A 21,326-nucleotide genomic window follows, 5' to 3' on the forward strand; every position below is an offset into this window, starting at 1 on the left:
ATAATATAGGAGAGTCATTAAGTGGGGTGTGTTCATTGTCGGCTTGTCTCAACAGAAGAACAATGCGCTTTGAATAAAAACTCTCTTCTTAATTTTTTTTGCTTAGAGGGTATCTGATAATATACAAAGCTAGAATCAAACTGGCTTCATAGAAGGTGCAACAAACAAGGTACAATAAGCAAATAAAATATTTGGTATATTTTTGCACAGCCTTGAAAAATGAGTTTTGGAAGTAGAGGGAAGCTGAAAGACACAAGCTTGAGCACATCAGCTGAAAGCAACACGAACACCAAGAGAGACAAGATACTGGCTCAGTACAGTGCAGATGCTGAGATTCTGGCTGAGTTTGAGCTGTCTGGTGTGTCTGGCAAATCATTTGACTACTCAAGGATGGTTCTTGATCCTTCCAGGTTAGTGTCTGAGCAGAAAATGACTGCATATTTGTCCAAAATCCAAAGGGGTGGCCTTATCCAACCCTTTGGATGTATGCTTGCAATTGAGGAATCCACTTTTAGGATCATTGGGTACAGTGATAATTGCTTTCAATTGTTGGGTTTGGAGAGGCAAATTGATTCAAAGCAGTTCATGAATCTAATTGGGGTTGATGCCACAACCCTTTTCACTCCCCCTTCTGGGGCTTCACTTGCAAAAGCTGCGGCTTCCAGGGAAATTTCACTCTTGAACCCTATTTGGGTCTATGCTAGGACAACCCAGAAGCCATTTTATGCCATACTGCATAGGATTGATGTTGGGGTTGTGATTGATTTGGAGCCTGCGCGGATGAGTGATCCGACATTGTCACTTGCTGGGGCTGTTCAGTCACAGAAGCTGGCTGTTAGGGCTATTTCAAGGCTGCAATCTCTTCCCGGGGAAGATATTGGACTGTTGTGTGACACTGTTGTTGAGGAGGTGCAGAAGCTTACTGGATATGATAGAGTTATGGTTTATAAGTTTCATGAGGATGATCATGGTGAGGTTGTATCTGAGATTAGGAGGTCTGATTTGGAGCCTTACTTGGGTTTGCACTATCCGGCCACGGATATCCCTCAAGCTTCTCGGTTCTTGTTCAAGCAAAACCGGGTCAGGATGTGATGCAATCCTACTCCGCAAGGGCATTGGATAGAAAAACTCCAAATAGATTGGGCCAGAGATGCAAGAGAAGGCCCTAGGGTTCTTATGAGCCTTAGGGTAGATTTCGGGCCCATGGGCTAAGTACGAGCCCGCTTATCTTTGTAAATATTAGATTAAGGTTTCATTATTTTTGGGTCTTGTATTTAGGGCTCCATAATGTAGGTAGGATACCCTAGAAATATAGGATTTTTCAGCCCTTGTATTTTAGGGCACCTAGACTAGTTTTTGTATTAGGGGTAGTTTTGTAATTTCACATGCACTAAGTGGATATTTGATGTGTGTGGTTGGAAATAAATTTAATTGAATTGGTAGAAGCCCAATCCAATTAAATTTTAGAGGGGGAGGTGAGCATTTGCTTACTACACCCCATTGCCACATCATATAGTCACACTTTGTGCATGTCCTTCATGCTTTTCATGCCTCATGATACCTAAGCACACTTAGTGGAGAATCTTGGAATTGATCTTGGATTAGTGGGCTGAACCATAACTAAAATTCACTAATCATAATTAGTGAAATTTTGGCTCCAAAGTTTGGCTCCACAAATTCAATTTCAAATTCAAGTGAAATTTGAATTTCCCTCCAATTTTGTGTGACACTTAGGCTATAAATAGAGGTCATGTGTGTGCATTTTTTTCAACTTTGATGATTTGAATATTAAACTTCAGATTTCAAAGCTCATTTAGAGCACAAAATTTCGTGCTCTTCTCTCCTTCTCCCTTCATTCATCTCCTTCTTCCTCCAAGCTCTTATCCATGGCCTCCTATGGTGGTGAGCTTCTTCTAGACTCATCTTCTCCTTGAAGTGGCGTCTCCTCTCTCTTTCCCTTTCTCCATTCCGCTGCCATTCATCTTCCAAGAAGCAAAGGAATCCATTGATGAAGAAGATCCTAGGCCTACAAGCTCCAATGGAGCTTGCATCATGTGGTATTCCCTCCCCCTTGAAAAGGATTTGACCTCAAATCCTGAGGTTCTTGATACTCTGGGCTCCTTCCCTTAACACCTGTAAAAAGGAAAAAAACATATGTATTAGTGGTGTTTAGTATGTTGAAGTAAGGTAAGGTCTGAAAACTCATTTCCTGGGCATCTTCCCATGAAGGAACATGGTTCCTCACCAACTCAATGAGTGGTGCTACAAGTATAGAAAAATATGGGGCAAACCTTTTGTAAAAGTTTGTTAAGTCTTGGAAGCCCCAAATTTTTCTTACACTTGGTGGAGCGGGCCACTCAGGAATGACCTTTATTCTCTTAGGGTTCATGGGAACCCTTTGATCACAATTTAAAAAATTAAGAAAAGTAAAGCAATAGAACATACCTTTTTCTGTATTTTCATGTTGATTATTCCTACCAAAAAGTATGACAAACCTAAGGTGTCCCATATGAGTGCCTAAGTTTGTATTGAAACTAAAAATAAGAACAAACCTACCTAATGAGTCCCTATGTACACAAATCATGAAGATGTTGGGTGCATGAGTAATTTTACAAAAGAGTGTTGCACCACCCAAAGCATTCATCACACCACCTATTTTAGGGATTTGGTGCCTAATAATACCTATTTTGGGCACCAACAAAGCACAAGGATTTAATCTCTTGAGAACCAAACCCTCATCCAACAACTCCTTTACTTGAGGAATAAACTCAAGCCTAAGAGATGTGGCAATGCTAACAAGTGTCTTTTTACAAAGGAGAAAATGTGGAGGTTGTCTAAGAAGGGAAATTTCTTTAATATTTGTCTTTATTTCAAAATGTCTTTCCTTCTTAGCTAACCTCTTGGAGGAGACACTTACCTCCTTACACTCCTCCTTAACCATTAAAGGTTGTCCTTCTTCTTGGGGGTAGATCTCTTCACTAGATTCTTCCCCTTTTGCTTCTTCACTTTTACTAGAGGAAGGTGAAGTAGTAGCCTCATCTTGGCTACTATAAATGTCTTGGCCCCTCATAATCATGGTTTTCTTGGTGGGGCATTGAGAAGTAATGTGTCCTCTTCCAAGACATTTAAAGCACTTCATGGAGCTAGTCTTCTCTTGCATACTAGCCTTAAGGGGTTGCTTTTCTATTGTCTTCCCCTTATCATCTTTGGGCTTAGAAGGTCTCACCCCTAAGATTCCTTGACCTTGGTCTTTCTTTGGATAAGAGTGAGAGCCATAAGATTTTGAAGTAGACTTCCTTTTAAGTTGTTGCTCTACCCTTATTTCCCAATCTAAATTGGCCTCTACATTGTCCTTCCCATGGAAGTATGGGAGTTTAATGTTAACCTCTTGAGGCTTTCTTTCATTTTCTCTCCTATGGGAGTGAGGTCTAAGATGTGACCTATGCCTTCCTTCATAATAGTCACGAAGTTCTTCACTTAGGCTCTTGCAAGAGTTATGACTACTATAGGAGACATGTTTTTCTCTTTTCATTTCTTTCATTATTTTTCTTCTTTCTTCCTCTCTTATTTTCTTTCTTTCATCTTGACTTATTTCTTCCACTCTTTTTTTACCTTTTTCTTTTCTCTCTTGTTTTTCTTTCCACAACTTAAGGGATCTCAACTCATCTAATATCTTATACAAGGGGTCCTTAGGAGTAGAACCCTCACCATTAACACTAGATGAAGAATGAAGACTCATGTTGGTTCCTAAGTTATGGTTCTTTCTTGTTGGGGGTTTGAAAAAAAGGTAAAAGAAACTATGGTTGAAACTAGCCAAAATAAACACTAAAAAAAGGTGTGAAAGATAAGGTAAAAACTAATTGGTAAAAGGAAAGCTATCTAGGCGGTTTGACAATGGAGGGTAAAGGAAATAAGCTATGAAAGTAAGCAAGAAATTAAAGTGCAAGAAATGCAAACTAGGCGGATCCTAAGAGTGTTTGGATGACCTCATTTAAGGTTCCCAACAAAACACTCACTATCCTAAGGGAAAATTGCCTAAAATTATTACACACAAATGGAAGTAGGGTGACCTAGCGGAGGCTCCCAACTTACTTCCAATGAAAGGCCTTTTTGTTACAAAATTTGAAAGCAAAGCAAATTGCCAATTACAAAATTACAAAGAAAAAAGTCCTCAATTGTGGTGGCTATTCTCTCTTTAGTGTTTCACTCAATTTGGAGTGCTTCTTAGTCCAATAGCTCTTAAGGTGGTTGGTCCCTTGCTTCTTGACTCAAATTCTTCAAGATATGGCACCAATCCTCCTTTCCAATTCCCTATATGGCAACTCACAAGCAAGGAAACAAAGAGACAAGCAATAACCAAAGACAAAAAAAATGAAATGAAAGCTAAACCAATAGAGTTTTAACAAGACAAATTTCCAAGGATTATTCAACAATTAAAGCAATGGAAAGCACAAAAAAGCAAGCTAGGACTCAAAGAGAAACCTAGAATGGCTCTAGAGTAGAGTAGAAAAACTAAAAAAAAAAAGACTCAAGAAACCTCTAGTTTTGGCACTTGTTTTCACAATAATTTTCAATTGAAATTTCAGAACTAGGATTGGTATAAAATAGGCACCAATTATAGAACAAATTTTGAGCCAAAACAACAAGCACACTTTCCTTTCACTTTTTTTTTTCCTGGACACTGATTTTTCTGCCAACTTGTGAGATTTTTCTTTATTTTTCCTTTAATCCAAATCGCTTGGTTCTTTTTTTATAATTTTGGTCCAGATGTCTAAAAAATTCAGTAAAAGTTTCAGCTCAAAAAACGTAGTGACCAATTCCCAGTAATTTATACACTTTTGTATGTTCAAGCTGCCTGCACCAGCGATTTCAACCTAGAAATCAAGAGTAGTGTTTATGTTGCTTAAGGCTTGGATAGTTACAATTTGTGTTTGCTTATGCTCAATTATCTTGAATAACACAATTCAAGAGAGCTTAAGACTTATTTGATTCACAAATCCAGCCACAACTCAACACCACATCTCAACTTCATCATAGGCATCATGTAGGAATCTTAGAAAACAAAAAAGAGTTCAACAACAAGACTACTTCTAGGAATTGATTTAGAACATGTTATGAACTAAATAACATGCATGAATTAGACTCAAAATTCAAAAGATAGGCTAAGAATGACAAGAATACATGAAAAAATGTATCTAGAATTCAAAAAACAAAATAAAAATTCAACACAAACTTAGAGCATAATGTGACAATTACTATGACTAAACATGACTCTAAGACAACATGGATTAAGTGATTTACACTTAGATTTTTGTGTTTTTTTTTTCTAATCAATATTTTGGAACAAAATTTAGATCTAAAGGTTCAGCACAAGAATATTATGAATGAAAAATGATAGAACCTAAAATCAACACAAAAACAAGATTCAAGAGTAGATCTACAAATTTTGAACCATAGAAATGCAAGAACAAGTGTAGATCTAAGATTTAATCGGTTTAATTTTTTTTGAATCTACTCCAAGCTCTTATCCATGGCCTCCTATGGTGGTGAGCTTCTTCTAGACTCATCTTCTCCTTGAAGTGGCGTCTCATTCACCGAACAAAAAGATAGAGGAAGCAAAAGAACATCACCTAGATGAAGATGCTCTTGATACCACATGATGCAAGCTCCATTGGAGCTTGTAGGCCTAGGATCTTCTTCATCAATGGATTCCTTTGCTTCTTGGAAGATGAATGGCAGCGGAATGGAGAAAGCTTGGTGAACTCAACCCTTAGGTTACCACATGGTTGTCACACTCAGTACATGGCCAACATGGGCTCAATTGCCTCTCTGGTGATGGCAATTATAGTCAATGGAAAGGATGCAACAAGGCTTTGGGGTTTGCTAGTTTGTCATCACACTTCACCACGCTCTGTGTCTTTCCTGGTTCGCTATGCTTGTGAGTTCCTAATGCAGACTTTTGGACTGCAGCTTTACATGGAGATTCAATTGGCATCACAGATGGCAGAGAAGAGAATTCTTAAGACACAAACCTTACTGTGTGACATGCTCCTTCGTGATGCACCATTCGGCATTGTTAATCAATCCCCAAGTATCATGGATCTTGTGAAGTGTGACGGGGCTGCCTTGTATTATGAAGGAAACTGTTGGCTGTTAGGCACAACCCCAACTGAAGCACAGGTGAAAGACATAGCTGAATGGCTACTTAGTAATCATGGGGACTCAACAGGTTTGACAACAGATAGTTTGGCCGATGCTGGTTATCCAGGCGCTGCTTCACTGGGCGATGCAGTTTGTGGCATGGCCACAGCAAGAATCAATTCAAAACATTTCTTGTTCTGGTTCAGATCTCACACTGCTAAGGAAGTGAAATGGGGAGGAGCCAAGCACCATCCAGAGGATAAAGATGATGGAGGAAAAATGAACCCAAGATCATCATTTAAAGCTTTTCTTGAAGTAGTCAAAAGCAAAAGTTTGCCTTGGGAAGTGCTGGAAATCAATGCTATTCACTCATTGCAACTAATAATAAGAGATTCATTCCAAGACACAGAGAACACTGGTCCAAAGACTTTAAGTTATGTACAGAAAAGTGACACTGCAGCTGGAGGGATGGATGAACTCAGTTCAGTAGCACTTCAAATGGTGAGATTAATTGAGACAGCAACAGTCCCAATTTTTGGGGTTGATTTAGGCGGTGTAATCAATGGATGGAATACTAAAATAGCGGAATTGACAGGTCTACAGGCCAGTGAAGCTATGGGAAAATCCCTGGTAAATGAAATTATACATGCGGACTCGGGTGACACTTTTAAAAATACTCTAAGCAGAGCCTTGCAAGGTAAATCAATTCTTGCCGAAAAGATAGTGGTAAATTCAGAGTTTTAACTTTATTAACTCACCCAAATGTTACTCATGATTCAGTGTGGGGAAAAAAATGTTCTGTAGTTGCTAGCCTAGCAGCCACAGGGGCCGTTCTTCAGAATTTGATTCCACCATGATCGTTTGAAATGTTCAAATCATGAAACTAATACTGATCCTTGCATAGGTTCAACAACTGAACCATGCATAGTTTCATACCTTATCCAATATTAGATATTGGTGACCGTCTTTGCTGAAAGCTTCAGCATTTATTCTCCATTTGCATATCCTTTACTTCCCTATGCTTCTAAAATTAAAATTTAATTTTGAGGTGGTTCACTTCTGAGACTCTGAACATCTCAAGGATGAAAGTTTTTGGTGTATATATAAGGCTTTGGACAAATAAATATATCATGTTTTCTAAGGTTATGCTATTGTTTTCATCAATAGGAATGTAAAATTAAATGGATAGTGTTATATAATTGAATATGAAAGTTGGAGTTTGACTTGTAATCTTATTTCAATTTCTTCTCCCTCAGAAATTTACCCTTATTGATTACTGATGTTTTTCAGGCCAGGAGGACAAAAATGTTGAGTTGAAAATAAAACACTTTGGGCTTGATCAACAACAGGAAGTTGCATGTCTCATGGTCAATGCTTGCATTAGTAGGGACTACACAGATGCTATTGTTGGGGTATGCTTTGTAGGTGAAGACATCACTTATGAAAAAGTGGTTCAAGATAAATTCATCAAGTTGGAAGGTGATTACAAAGCAATCATACAGAGTCTGAGTCCACTGATTCCACCCATATTTTCTTCTGATGAGAATGTCTGCTGCTCTGAATGGAATGCAGCGATGGAGAGGCTAACTGGTTGGAAAAGAGATGAAGTCATAGGAAAATTGCTTCCTGGTGAAATTTTTGGAAGCTTTTGTCGACTAAAAGGTCAAGATACACTGACTAATTTTATGATTTTACTATACCGTGGAATAAGCCGTCAAGATTCTGAGAAGTTACCATTTGGATTTTTTCATAGAAATGGAGAATTCATAGAGACTTACATAACAGCAAACAAGAAAATTGATGCTGGTGGGAATATGCTTGGCTGTTTCTGCTTCTTGCAGATTGTAATGCCAGACCTGAATCAGCCTTCTGAAGAACACAATCCTAGAGGCAGGGAAAGCATTTCTGAATCTGAAGAGGCATATATACTACAAGAGATGAAGAAACCTTTAAATGGTATACGATTCACCCGCAAACTTTTGGAAAATACAACTGTCTCGGAAAACCAAAAACAATTTCTTGACACTAGTGATGCATGTGAAAGACAAATCATGGCAATTATTGAGGATACACACTTGGGAAGTATTAACGAAGAGTAAGTGTTTTTGTTGCATTTTGATAGGCATAAATTCTCTTTGAGTTGTACTTTCTTTTTTCATTTGTTATGATTAATGTTTAAAATAGGGTTAAATATATTTTTCGTCCTAATAAAATTTCAGATTTCGTGCTTTATTTTATTTTCCATGATCGACAACAGTCCCTGCGAGGGACTATAAAATTGGCAAAAATAGATTAAAAAATTTAACCCCCACAGACTGGTATTGATGACAGAAAATAAACAAGAAACTAAAAATAGAAAAAAACATTTAAAAGGACTAAAACTAGAAATCTGAAATTTTATAGGGACCAAAAGCATATTTAACTCTTCAAAATATCACTTTATGTTCCACACTGACATATATGCATACATACTGTCACGCCTTTAGATTACGCAGATAAAAATACAATAGTGCTGACTTTTGTTTTTGATATTTTTTGCTGATACTAGCAGCACTTTGCAGCTAAACGTGGAAGAGTTTGTTCTGGGAAATATTTTAGATGCCATTGTCAGTCAAGTCATGATGTTGATAAGAGAGAAGAACTTGCAACTGTTTCACGAAATTCCTGATGAAATAAAAATGCTTTCTCTATATGGTGACCAAATTAGGCTTCAGGTGGTCTTGTCTGACTTTTTGCTTAATGTAGTCAGCCATACGGCATCTCCAAATGGCTGGGTAGAAATCAAGGTTTCACCTACTTTAAAGATAATACAGGATGGTGATGAGTTTATCCATCTGCAGTTCAGGTAAAATAACCAAGAATTTATTGTTGTCCATAGATTATTCATAGCTGATTAATTTGGTTGCTTATACCATATATTAGACTTTCTGACTCAATGATAGTTGATTTCTCTCATTTTTGTTTCACATGAAATTCATGTTTGGTTGATGTCTGAATCAGTTATGGTTTTATATTTAAAATATAGATTTTTGTGACAATTGTGGGTCAAGCTTCCTCTAACTTGTTTGTACCACATGTTGCATTGCATATGTTTTCTACTTCTAGTTCTCAAATATTCTAGATCCATGTGCACTTTTTCTCTCTTATTGTTTATATTGGCTGCAGTTGTCCACTATGGAAATTGACATTGGTCACAAGGTGTAGGTAGACATCTAAATTATGTTATGAAAAGCATCTTTTGTGAAATACATATGCAAATTTTGGGTCACTATTGAGCCTTATTTAAACCCACTCTATTACTGCACTAGAAAATAGAAGACCAGAAAGGATCTTTGTCAGTCAAAAAAATATTTGGCCTGCTTGTCATAAAATTGAGGCATGATGCATTCAACAACAAAGGAAGCCCACCATTGAGTAGTAAAATGTGCTATCATTCAATTTTAGGTGATCTTGGTACTATTTTAGACAATTTCCTAGGCACTAAAATTATGTTAATTCTGTGCTTCCTTGTTCATTTACTTCACCTAGATGTGATATATTTAACCCTTTTCTGCATTTCATGGTTGGGATTTGTTATAATCCTTCACTTTTAGACCTGCTGGCTGTCTTGATTAGACATGCCAACTTAGGCACAGTTAAGATTAGCTTCTAGCTCATCAGCGTGTTTTTTAATTCTAGAAGGCAAGAATAGCTCTGTTGAGTTTATAGGTGGTTATGGAGAGGTTAGATACGGAATATTTTAAAAAAGTTGATTTTAACTTTTACAAGAAGTTTGATTAAATTTACTTCCTTTATTCATTTTATTTTCTTTTCTTGTAGGTGCTGAGTGAATAGGCAATTTAGTCCCTGAGATTGTACCCATTTTGTATATTAGTCCCTAACTTAATATTAAATTCAAAATAGTCCCTATCTTTGCATAAGTGTTGCAAAATAGTCATTCCGTTAAATTTTAAAGTAACGTCGTTAGTGAGGTAAATTTTAATGCCACGTGGACTATCCAACATGGTACCAAAGGATGACGTGGCATGACACGTGGATGTGTCTCCTAAAAGATGTCATGTCATTTAATGATAACAAAATGAATAAATAGGCAATTTAGTCCCTGACTTTGTACCCCTGTTGCATATTAGTCCCTAACTTAATGAAAAATTCAAAATAATCCCTATCTTTTGCATAAGTGTTGCAAAATAGTCCTTAACTTAAAAGATGCCAGAAATCGTGCTTAAAGTGTCCATGCATTGCAAAGGTTGTGCCTTGCACGATTTCTGGCGGCGCAGATTCCTCCTTGGATTCCTTGTCATCTTTTGATTCCTCTAGTTTTTTCTCTTCTTCTTTCTTTTCTTCTTCATTTGCTTTTTTCTCCTCCACTTTGTTTTCCTCTGATTTTTTCTCTTCCTATTCAAAACACAAAAAAAAAAAAAAATCAAAACCCGGAATGATACATTGATGGTAATTGAAGAGAAAAAAGAGAGGAAAAGAGAATGGTTATGCAGACCTCGCCCATTGGTGTTGACGACAATAGAGATAAGGTTGTTGCTGTGGATTTTTGGTTCTTTTTATTTGTGCAAGTGTGTGTGGGTTCTTTTTCGTATATATGCTTCAATTGGTTCAGAACCATCAAATTTGAAGAAGCCACTCATTCTATCATCATCAAATGACGTGACACTAAAATTGACCTTACTAACAGTGTTACTTTAAAATTTAACGGAAGAACTATTTTGCAATACTTATGCAAAAGATAGGGACTATTTTGAATTTTTCATTAAGTTAGGGACTAATATGCAACAGGGGTATAAAGTCAGGGACTAAATTGCCTATTTATTCGTTTTGTTATCATCAAATGACGTGACATCTTTTAAGAGGCACGTTCACGTGTCATGCCACGTCATCCTTTAGTGCCACGTTGGATAGTCCACGTGACACTAAAATTGACCTCACTAACGGTGTTACTTTAAAATTTAACGGAAGGACTATTTTGCAACACTTATGCAAAGATAGAGACTATTTTGAATTTAATATTAAGCTAGGGACTAATATGCAAAATGGGTACAATCTCAGGGACTAAATTGCCTATTCACTCGTAGGTGCTTGTTGAAAAGTGTTTCCAAAATGTCCCTTACACTATTGCTTCTAGTTCTATAATGATACTTTTTTCCCTTCTGTTTGAATAGTTGATAATCACGTTTGTTAGATTATCACTGCTTTCTCTCACTTTAGATTCTAAACTTTACTCACGTTCATGCATTCAACACAACATTCCTAATATCACCCACCCTTAAAAATGCAAATGCCTATAGTCGCGATTGTATGACCATTTCATGGGATAATCATTATTGTTTTAGAAACAGCATAGTTTTGGACTCTACCTGTTGTGATGGTTACTTTAAAGATGTCACCTAAATTAGAATCATTCTTGTTTTAGAAACAACATAGTTTTAGACTCTACCTGTTGTGATAGACTAGAGGCTCATTTTATGACATTCTTCAAGCAGAATTGCCCATTCTGGTCAAGGTATTCCTTCCAATGTTATTCATGAAATGGTTGAAGGAGGGAATCAATGGACTACACAGGAAGGTCTAGGACTATATATGTCCAGGAAAATTCTCAGGAGGATGAGTGGTCATGTCCGCTACCAAAGAGGACAAGATATGTGCTATTTTCTCATTGATCTTGAAATTAGAACAAGAAAAGAAAGGCAAAGGAATTTGCATGCAAAGACAAGCATGTTAAGTTAGTTTTATTCTCTTGATGCTCTTACAAGTGAAAGGGGTGTTAAGGATCATTTGCAGAGAGAGACCAGTAATCTTGCTTTGAAGCTTGCAGATATAGCAAGTGCTCATATCAACACTGGGATTTATCTTGTAATGCATTAAAGGAAGTCTACGCTTGTGCAGGAAAAATTTTAGGCAGTATATATACCTTCGTACTAAGGCTTAAATATTATTACAGTAACACACATAGTAGAATGCTAAGAGGAATTTTGAATATTGTATGCCCCTTCCTGCAAAGACAAGCATGGCTATTGATTGTTTGTAATACTAATATTTTATGTATAAATAAGGCGCAATCTAGTAATATTGCCCTACATAATTGGCTATACCATGCAGATGCATTTTTTTTTTCATTTTTAGAGCTTAAAAATTCATAGAAAAAGCAGAAGTCAGTACATCAATTAATAACATAAAAGGAACAAGCATCTCTTCTCACGAAAACTAAGCCATGACAAAAAATTAACTTCTTTCTATTATAGTAATTGACCATGCCACAAAGATTCATGCAGTTCTTCGTAGCTGTCGCATAAATTCTCTGTAACTTATACATAAAAGGTGCACACAACTCATAAGGTCACCTTATGCTATGTTTTATCAAAATTTTAAAGATCTTTGAAAAATGTAAACACCTATGAACAATGACTCCAACAGAATATTATATAGTATAGACAATACTCTAAAATAACATTACAAACTGAAAAACACGTTTGGTGCTGTCATGCCATAAGCTGTACTAATCAATGTAAATATGATAGGGAATTGCTATGGGCACCATTCATTTTGCTGGTACACCCAGCACAACATATGTAATTCTCATATTGTCCTTCTGTAATTGGTTTACAAATTCACAATCCATAAGCCAATTATGGATCAGTAATTCGTATGCCATATACGAATTGTCGATCCATAATTGTCTTATGGATTGTGAATCCGTAAACCAATTATGGATCAGCCCAATCCGTATGTGGCCCTTACGTTTTTTTTTTAATTTTTTCAAAAATATGTTTTACGAATTAATTTAAAATTAATGGTTCAAGTTCGAGTTATTAACACAATGGTCCAAGTTGGCTTGGATTTGTAGAGGCAACACTCATGTTTGGCATGAAAATGTTGACTTCACTTTGATGCACCATGCACATTTTTCAACATGCTAATTCAACAATCACAAGCTCCATTAACTTAATTTGTTTTTTTTAGGGAATTAACTTGATTTGTTGAATTAGTAAAATCCACCAAGTCACCATCTCATTATTATCATTAAGTTTGCTTTGGTGGGGAAGAAGACTATTGGCAAGATTTTCACCAAGGAAGAGAAAGAAGAAATGGTACAATAGTGCATTAGTGATGGGTGAACTACTAGGAGAAAAATCATAAGTTTAAATTTAAATTTTTGTACTTTGAATTAATAAAATAAGATTTTGTGACTATTTTTTTCCATGTGACTTAAAATTTCATGTACTTCATGTTAGGCAACCATAAAAAATTAATGTTTTTTCATTTCTTTTTATAATTATTAGATAATAAAAATAATTTTTTGATTTATTAAAGGGAAATTGGATTGGATTTTTGGAGTAGGTTTACACCAAACTAATTACGCCATGTCCTAATTACTGCATGTGACCAACACCATCATACAAGTCACACTCATTGCAAAAGGGAAGAAACATAAGCACTAAACTTCACAACCACAGAGTTCGGTTAAGAAACCTATTGCAAGCAGTTCTCATATCCAAAATACAGACTTTGTCAGTCAGGAAACTTCTTTGAATCTTCAAGCCCTAGGAGGATCTCAAACAACACTTTCAAGTAAACAGGTCTAGTCTAGAGAAAAGTTGCAAATGTTGGAGGAGAGGCTAAGGGCCGTAGAAGGTAGCAACTATGACGTTGGGGAGGTTGTTGATTTGTATTTGGTACCCAATGTAGTCATCCCTCTGAAATTTAAGGTGTCATAATTTCCTATGTACAGTGGAACAAGTTGTCCAAAAGGACATCTGATGATGTACTATAGAAAGATGGCATCACATGCTTGTAATGAGAAGCTACTCATTCATTGCTTCCAAGATAGCTTAACTGAGGCAACTCTCAATTGGTACATGCATATAAAGCAAGCACATATTCGTTCTTGGAAAGATCTAGTATATGCTTTCCTAAAGCAATACAGATATAACATTTATATGACTCTAGATAGGTTCGAGTTGCAGATGATGTCAAAGAAGAACGGTGACACATTCAAGGAATATGCACAAAGATGGCAAGAAGTGGCAACTCAAGTAAAACCTCCTTCGTCTGACAAGGAAACAATGATGCTTTTTATTGATACTTTGCGAGCACCATTTTATGACAAGATGATTGGAAATATTTCTTCTAGCTTCTCAGATATAGTGGTTATCGGGGAAAGAGTGGAGAATGGCTTGAGGAGTGGAAAGATCACCCTTGATTTTTTCTAGAATAACTGGCTCCAAGAAACCTTCAAATTGGTCAGGGAAGAAAAAAGAAGGAGATGCAAACATGGTGACGTTCAAATCCTCCGAGATGTCTAGCTAGAGACCACCTCAAACATTTAATACCTCTCCTATGGCCTATCCCCACATCACAACCATTTCTCAAACCCCTTATTCTCAACCATTCCACCCAACTTCACCCACTACGCTTGCCACAAAATCACCTCGACCTAACTTGTCATGGAACCAAAGTTCCAATCAAACTAAGCCATAAAACGCCCAAAATTAGAAATAAGTTGAGCTTGATTTCATTCCTATGTCTTACACTAAGTTATTGCCTCACTTAATTCAAAATGTAATGTTAGCACCTATTCCAATGAATCTTGTAGAGCCACCATATCCTAGGGAATATGTGATCGAGGCCGTACCCAAATCAAATAAACATTAAAAATGCAGTATCTAGGAAGTGATCCTAGGTCGTCTCTCAACGAGCAATGGTCAACCAACGTTCATAATAGATAGTGATAAAACAGTAACGAATTAGGGGGGGGGTTGTTTGTTTTTGTAATTTAAACAACAAGCAAATTTTAATTAGAAAATAACAAAATTAAAACATGTTGTTTCCCCTTGATTCACAAGCAAGTCTTTTATCCTAGGTTACGAGGATTTATCCCTAACCAGTTCAACCACTTAATCCAACCCTAAATTAAATTACTAAGCGAAAATTAACATAAAGCTGTCATTATGTGATTAAGCAACACATACACCAATTAATCATGAACAAAACTGATCATTAAGCATGAACGTAAATTAAGCGTAGAGGCAATTAATCAAGCACTAAGCACGCATGAATTAATAGCAACAAATACAGAGTAATTGGTGAAGAGGAAAAACTGATCAGCATTCAATAGTAATAACAAAACCTCAAAGAGAGCTGTGCTTGATCCTCAAGAGAAAACAACGCTGGAGACTTAGTCTTCCATTAATCAGCATAAAACGAAATTGTAGATTGAAGCAGAAACGAAATTGCAGAAAACGAATTTTATTCTACATGAACAGTGTGCATGAACAGTAATAAAAACTGGAATTGCAAAACCCTAAAATTATTCTCCTCTCTGAAAAACTCCCTAAACTAAAACCCTGGTGTTGTTATATAGGTCCTCAGCCCCAAAGCTTACAAATCTATTTTAAGTCCAAGCCCATAAACGAAATAAAATAAAATTAGGGCAAGATAAGATAAGATTGGATGAAATGAAATCTGGACGAAATAAAATCTAGATGAAATAAAATCTGCATAAGATAAGATTTGATAAAATAAAATTGTCTGCTCTCTTCAAGTCCAAGCCCAATTCCGGATTCAAGCCCAATTGCTTATAATTCTCCTGAAATTAAATTAAAAACACAAAATTAGTCAAGTAGGCCCAAATGATAAAACTGCATAATTAATTTGACAATTAAGGCTAATCAGTAATTAAAATGGTGACAAAATGGATTAAGAAATAGGAGAAAATAATGACACATCAAATCCCCCCACACTTAGCCTTTTGTACTCCTGGGCAAAATCAGAAAGCAAAGCAAGGAACAAATCTAGAGACATTAAAGAGAAACAAACAAACACAAAAACAATTACATATTTCTCAATGAATCTCAAGGAATGAAAGGAATGGGCAACATCCAACACGTAGAGAGTTAAAGAATCAAGATAGAAATGAAAATCATCCAAGCATCTCAAACATGGCAAGATAGTCAATCAGCTCAAGAATGAAAAGTGATAAAGCCTCATAAGATATGCACTCTATCTCTCAAGTGTCTAGGCTATTGTTTACTCTTAGAGCACCCATGAAAACAAACACCACATAGACTTGGCAAGACTCTAAAATTGACAACCACACCACAAACATATGCATATGAGGATCAAAAGGTCTTTTAAGGTTGTAATAGGGCCAAGGACAAGGTAGAGGAAAGTATGGGATAAGTAGCTAAAACCCAAAGGAATAGAGGAGCAATGGGAAATAAGTGAGAACTAAGAAAATGTAGTAAATCCCAAAACCAAAATTAAAAATTAAGCAAAAAAAGTAAACCCAAAGCAAAGTCAACCAAGTCCTCAAACCAATCCAAGTCTTCAAACCAAGACCTCATGTATTCAACTTCATTCTTTTTCTGTTTTTTTTTAACGTGAACAGTAGCAATTGAAAGCAATTGAAAAATAAAGCAAAAATTAGGAAATATATGTATATACATCAAGCCTGGCCAAAATACATCATCAAGCATGGCCAACGAAAACATATCATCCAATGAAACATACCCCCCCACACTTAAACCCAAAACAATTCCAAAGCTCCAAAATTCCTTAAGGGTAGGGTGAGATCATGGTTTTTCACTTAAGGCTTGTAATGAGCTTCAAAACAAAGAAAGGGGAACATAGGCTCAAAGGGGCTATCAAAGGAATTAATTCAAGGTAGGCTCATTTGGTTAGAGGCTTATAAGAACAAAATGCCTAAATCATCTCCCAACATGCATTGAAGCAAGAAGTATCAACAAGAGTCAAGCCAAGGCTATTGTGCAAGCAATCAATGGGGCAAAACACACCGAATAAAATAGATGATGATGGCTCAAATTCTCACCAAGGGTAAATCTATCACTTCCAATTCGAACATTCAAAACTAACTTGACATGCAAAGAAAAACAAGGATTTCAATTCACAAAATGCCAAGAAACTCCTATTTCAAAAACAATTACCCATTACCTGTGTACATAACCTATAATTCAAAGAGAAACATGCAATATTGTACATAAAACATAAAACCAAAATAACAAAATTAACCTAAAAAACCTAAAAAAATTAAACTAGAAAACCCAACAAAATTAGTCTAGAATTCCCAACAAAATCAACAAAATTAAAGAACAATCTTGCCCCCCACACTTAAACAACACATTGTCCTCAATGTAGCACAATCACAAGATCAAGATCAATCAAAACAATCAATAAAATTGGACAAGTGCAATAAAAGTAAAGAAGTAGACAGAAAAAGAAAACTCCCTAAGTCATGGCGAAAGAGAAGTAGGGTGAAGTAAGGAGGTCTCCTCCACCACTACATCCACTAAGGAGGGATTTTTGAGGAATGGTTTCAGCCGGTGTCCATTGACCTTGAAGCTCTTATCTGTGGATTCACTTTTGATCTCAACTGTACGATAAGGAAAAACATTAGTCACCACAAAAGGACCAATCCACTTTGACCTCAACTTACCACTTATGAGTCCGAGCCTAGAGTTATACAATAAAACTTTCTGTCCAACCACGAAGTCCTTCTTAGCTATCAAGCTGCCATGGAACTTCTTGGTCTTCTCCTTGTAGAATTTGGAATTCTCATAGGTTTCTAAACGGTTCTCATCTAGCTCACTTAGTTGCAACTTCCTTTCCTCTTCAGCTTGATCAATAGAGAAGTTGCAGGTCTTTACAGCCCAGTAGGCTTTGTGTTCTATCTCTATAGGAAGATGGCATGCCTTGCCAAAGACGACCCAATAAGGCGACATTCATATGGGTGCTTTGTAGGTAGTCCTATGCACCCAAAGAGCATCATCCAGCCTGGTGCTCCAATCCTTTCTATTCGGCTGCACAATCTTCTCTAAGATCCTTTTTATCTCCTTGTTTGAAATCTCAGTCTGCCCATTAGTTTAGGGGTGGTAAGGTGTGGAAATTCTGTGCACGACCCCATACTTTTTGAGCAAGGCATACATGGATCTGTTACAAAAATGGGTGCCTTGATCACTAACGATGGCTCTAGGGACTCTAAACTTGCAAAACAAATTAGATCTAACAAAGTCCACAACAACCTTAGCATCGTTAGTTTTGGTGGGTTTGACTTCCACCCATTTTGAAACATAATCAATGGCAAGGAGAATATAAACAAAACCAAAAGAGACAGGGAAAGACCCCATAAAATCTATACCCCAGACATCAAACACCTCACAGAATAACATAGGTTGTTGAGGCATTTGTTGTCTCCATGAAAGTGAGCCGCTTGCTCTCTGACAAGGCTCACAAGTGCTACAAATTCTCCACGCATCCTTAAAGATGGTGGGCCAATAGAAACCGAAGTCAAACAGAATTGCAGGATCGAGTTGATCTCATGGTCTAGAATGCATCTCCTAATAACCTAGTCACTGCACAACTTTCACAAATAGGGGTCATCCTAAATATAATGTTGAGCATCGCTCTTAATTTTATCATTTTGAGCTTTAGATGCTAAGGGAGGAAAAACAGAAGCAACCAAATAATTCACAATATTAGCAAACCAGGGAGTGGGGAAGGAATCAGAAATACTATACTGAATGTACAAATGGCCATAAGGAAAATCATCTTGAATGGGTGAGTCCTTAGACACACGCTCAATCCTACTCAGATGGTCAGCCACGAGGTTCTGTGCACCGCTTCGATCACGGATCTCCAAATCAAACTCTTGGAGCCAAAGCATCCACCTGATCAATCTAGGCTTTGATTCAGCCTTCTTCAACAGGTATTTCAAAGTTGCATGGTCAGTATAAACAATAACATGAGTACCAAGTAAATATGAATGAAATTTCTCAAGAACAAAAACTATCGCTAATAGCTCCTTCTCTGTGGTAGTGTAATTTGCTTGAGCAGCATCCAAAGTTCTGGAAGCGTAGTAGATCACCCGAGGCAGCTTATCAATCTCTTGAGCAAGGATAGCCCCCAATGCGTAATTGGATGCATCACACATTAGCTCAAATGGAGTTGTCCAATCAGGTGACTGAATGATAGGGGTGGTAGTCACCGCACGCTTGAGGCAATCAAAAGCCTCTTTGCATTGGTCATCAAAATCAAACTCCACCTCCTTTTGCAGCAGATTGGATAGTGGAAGGGCCACTTTGCTAAAATCCTTGATAAAGCTCCTATAAAACCCTACATGACCAAGAAAAGAATGAACCTCTCGCACACAAGAGGGGTAAGGCAATTGTGAAATAACATATATTTTTGCAGGGTCTACCTCTATGCCCCTACTGAAAATGATATGCCCTAAAACTATACCTTGTTCTACCACGAAGTGACATTTTTCAAAATTCAGCACAAGGTTAGTTTCAATGCATCTACTAAGAACTCTATCCAGACTATCCAAACATGCATCAAAAGAGGATCCATAAATAGTAAAATCATCCATAAACACCTCTATGCATCTCTCTAAAAAATCACTGAAAATGCTAAGCATACACCGCTGGAAGGTACCAGAGGCGTTGCATAGGCCAAAGGGCATCCTTCTATAGGCAAAAGTGCCAAAGGGACAGGTGAATGTGGTTTTTTCTTGATCCTCAGAAGCAATATGAATTTGTAAATAACCAGAAAAACCATCAAGAAAATAGTAATGAGATTTACCTGCCATGCGCTCAAGCATTTGGTCAATGAATGGTAGGGGAAAATGATCTTTTCTGGTTACCTGGTTCAGCCTCCTATATTCAATGCAGACTCGCCAGCTATTCTGCACTCTTGTGGGGATAAGCTCATCCCTCTCATTCTTGATGACTGTGAGGCTTGTCTTCTTAGGAACCACTTGGACTGGACTCACCCACTGGCTGTCAAAAATGGGGTAGATGATTCCAGTTTGTAAGAGCTTGGTCACTTCCTTTTTCACCACATCTAGAATGACGGGGTTGAGTCGTCGCTGTGGCTGTCTCACTGGCTTAGCTCCATCCTCTAAAAGTATCCTATGCATGCAGGTAGATGGGCTAATACTAGGAATGTCTGCTAAAGTCCATCCAATGACTTTCTTGTGCTTCTTGAGAACTAGCAACAACTTCTCCTCTTGCTCAGCAGCAAGGGAGGCAGAGACGATCACTGGAAATTTTTCCTTGTCCTCCAAGTAAGCATATTTGAGGATTGCTGGTAAGGGCTTCAACTCTGGTGTGGGTGGTGGCTGAACAGTGGGAGGTACCAGGGTAGGAGAAGAAGACGGTTCCTCAGCCTGTACCTCATAAAGCAAGTCAGAAGTATATGTACTTCCTGCAACATGGTTAGTGCATTCTGACTCTAAAAAATCAACATTAAGAGGTACAACACCCAGAAAATCAGAACCAGACTCAAATTCAGATTCATTCTCAACATAAAAATCAGATACAGGATCAAATGCAAACTCAGATTCAGATTCAATGCATAAGGAATGACAAGTATATAGATAAGATAAAAATGGATGTTTCCTACCATGAAGAACAGAATCAAAATCAAACATATAATCATCAATAATCTGATCAATTATCTCAGCACGAAAAACGGAATGATCCTCAGATAGATGTTTCATGGCATTAAGAATGTTAAAATGAACAACAATATCACCAAATTCCATAGACAATGTGCCAGCATAAACATCTATCTTGGTTCGGGTTGTTTTCATAAATGGCCTGCCTAAAATAATTGGAACTGAACCATGGGAAAATCCCTCTTCCATATTAAGAACATAAAAATCAACAGGAAATATAAGTTCACCAACCCGAACCAGCACATCCTCTATGAAACCTACGGGGTAAGCAACACTTCTATTTGCCAAATGAATCACCACATCTGTAGATTGCAAAGGTCCAAGAGATAAAGAATTGAAAATGGACAGAGGCATGACACTAACTGATGCTCCTAGATCTAGCATGGCATTCTCAAATTTACTTTTCCCAATAATGCAAGGTATACAGAAAGTACCTGGGTCCTTACATTTCTCAGGAATGTGAGGAACATATTTACCTATCAATGCTGACACATTTCTGCCCATGCTAATCCTTTCATTGCCTTTGAGCTTCCTTTTGTGGGTGCACAGCTCCTTTAGAAACTTGGCATATCTTGGAATCTGCTTGATGGCATCTAGTAGAGGTATGTTCACCTCTATTTTCCTGAAGGTCTTCAAGATCTCCTTTTCCGCTTCTTCCATTTTTTTGTTTGGAGTTGCTCTAGGTGGGAATGGAAGAGGGATA

The 21,326-nt window shown here is 37.2% G+C and overlaps 1 protein-coding gene across 1 annotated transcript; it reads left to right on the forward strand.

Moving 5' to 3' along the window:
* Nucleotides 1-219: 219 nt before the first annotated feature.
* PHYE2 (phytochrome E-like) lies at nt 220-11,877 on the forward strand (the record flags this gene model as incomplete). Its single annotated transcript, NM_001289257.1, is given in 5 exon segments — nt 220-1,089; nt 5,755-6,838; nt 7,432-8,236; nt 8,690-8,986; nt 11,634-11,877. Coding segments are annotated over 5 exon segments (3,300 nt in total), but the record flags the coding sequence as incomplete, so codon positions are not given.
* Between the last annotated feature and the right edge of the window lie 9,449 nt (nt 11,878-21,326).

Source organism: Glycine max, chromosome 15 (assembly GCF_000004515.6).
Source record: "Glycine max cultivar Williams 82 chromosome 15, Glycine_max_v4.0, whole genome shotgun sequence".
Taxonomy (NCBI): domain Eukaryota; kingdom Viridiplantae; phylum Streptophyta; class Magnoliopsida; order Fabales; family Fabaceae; genus Glycine; species Glycine max.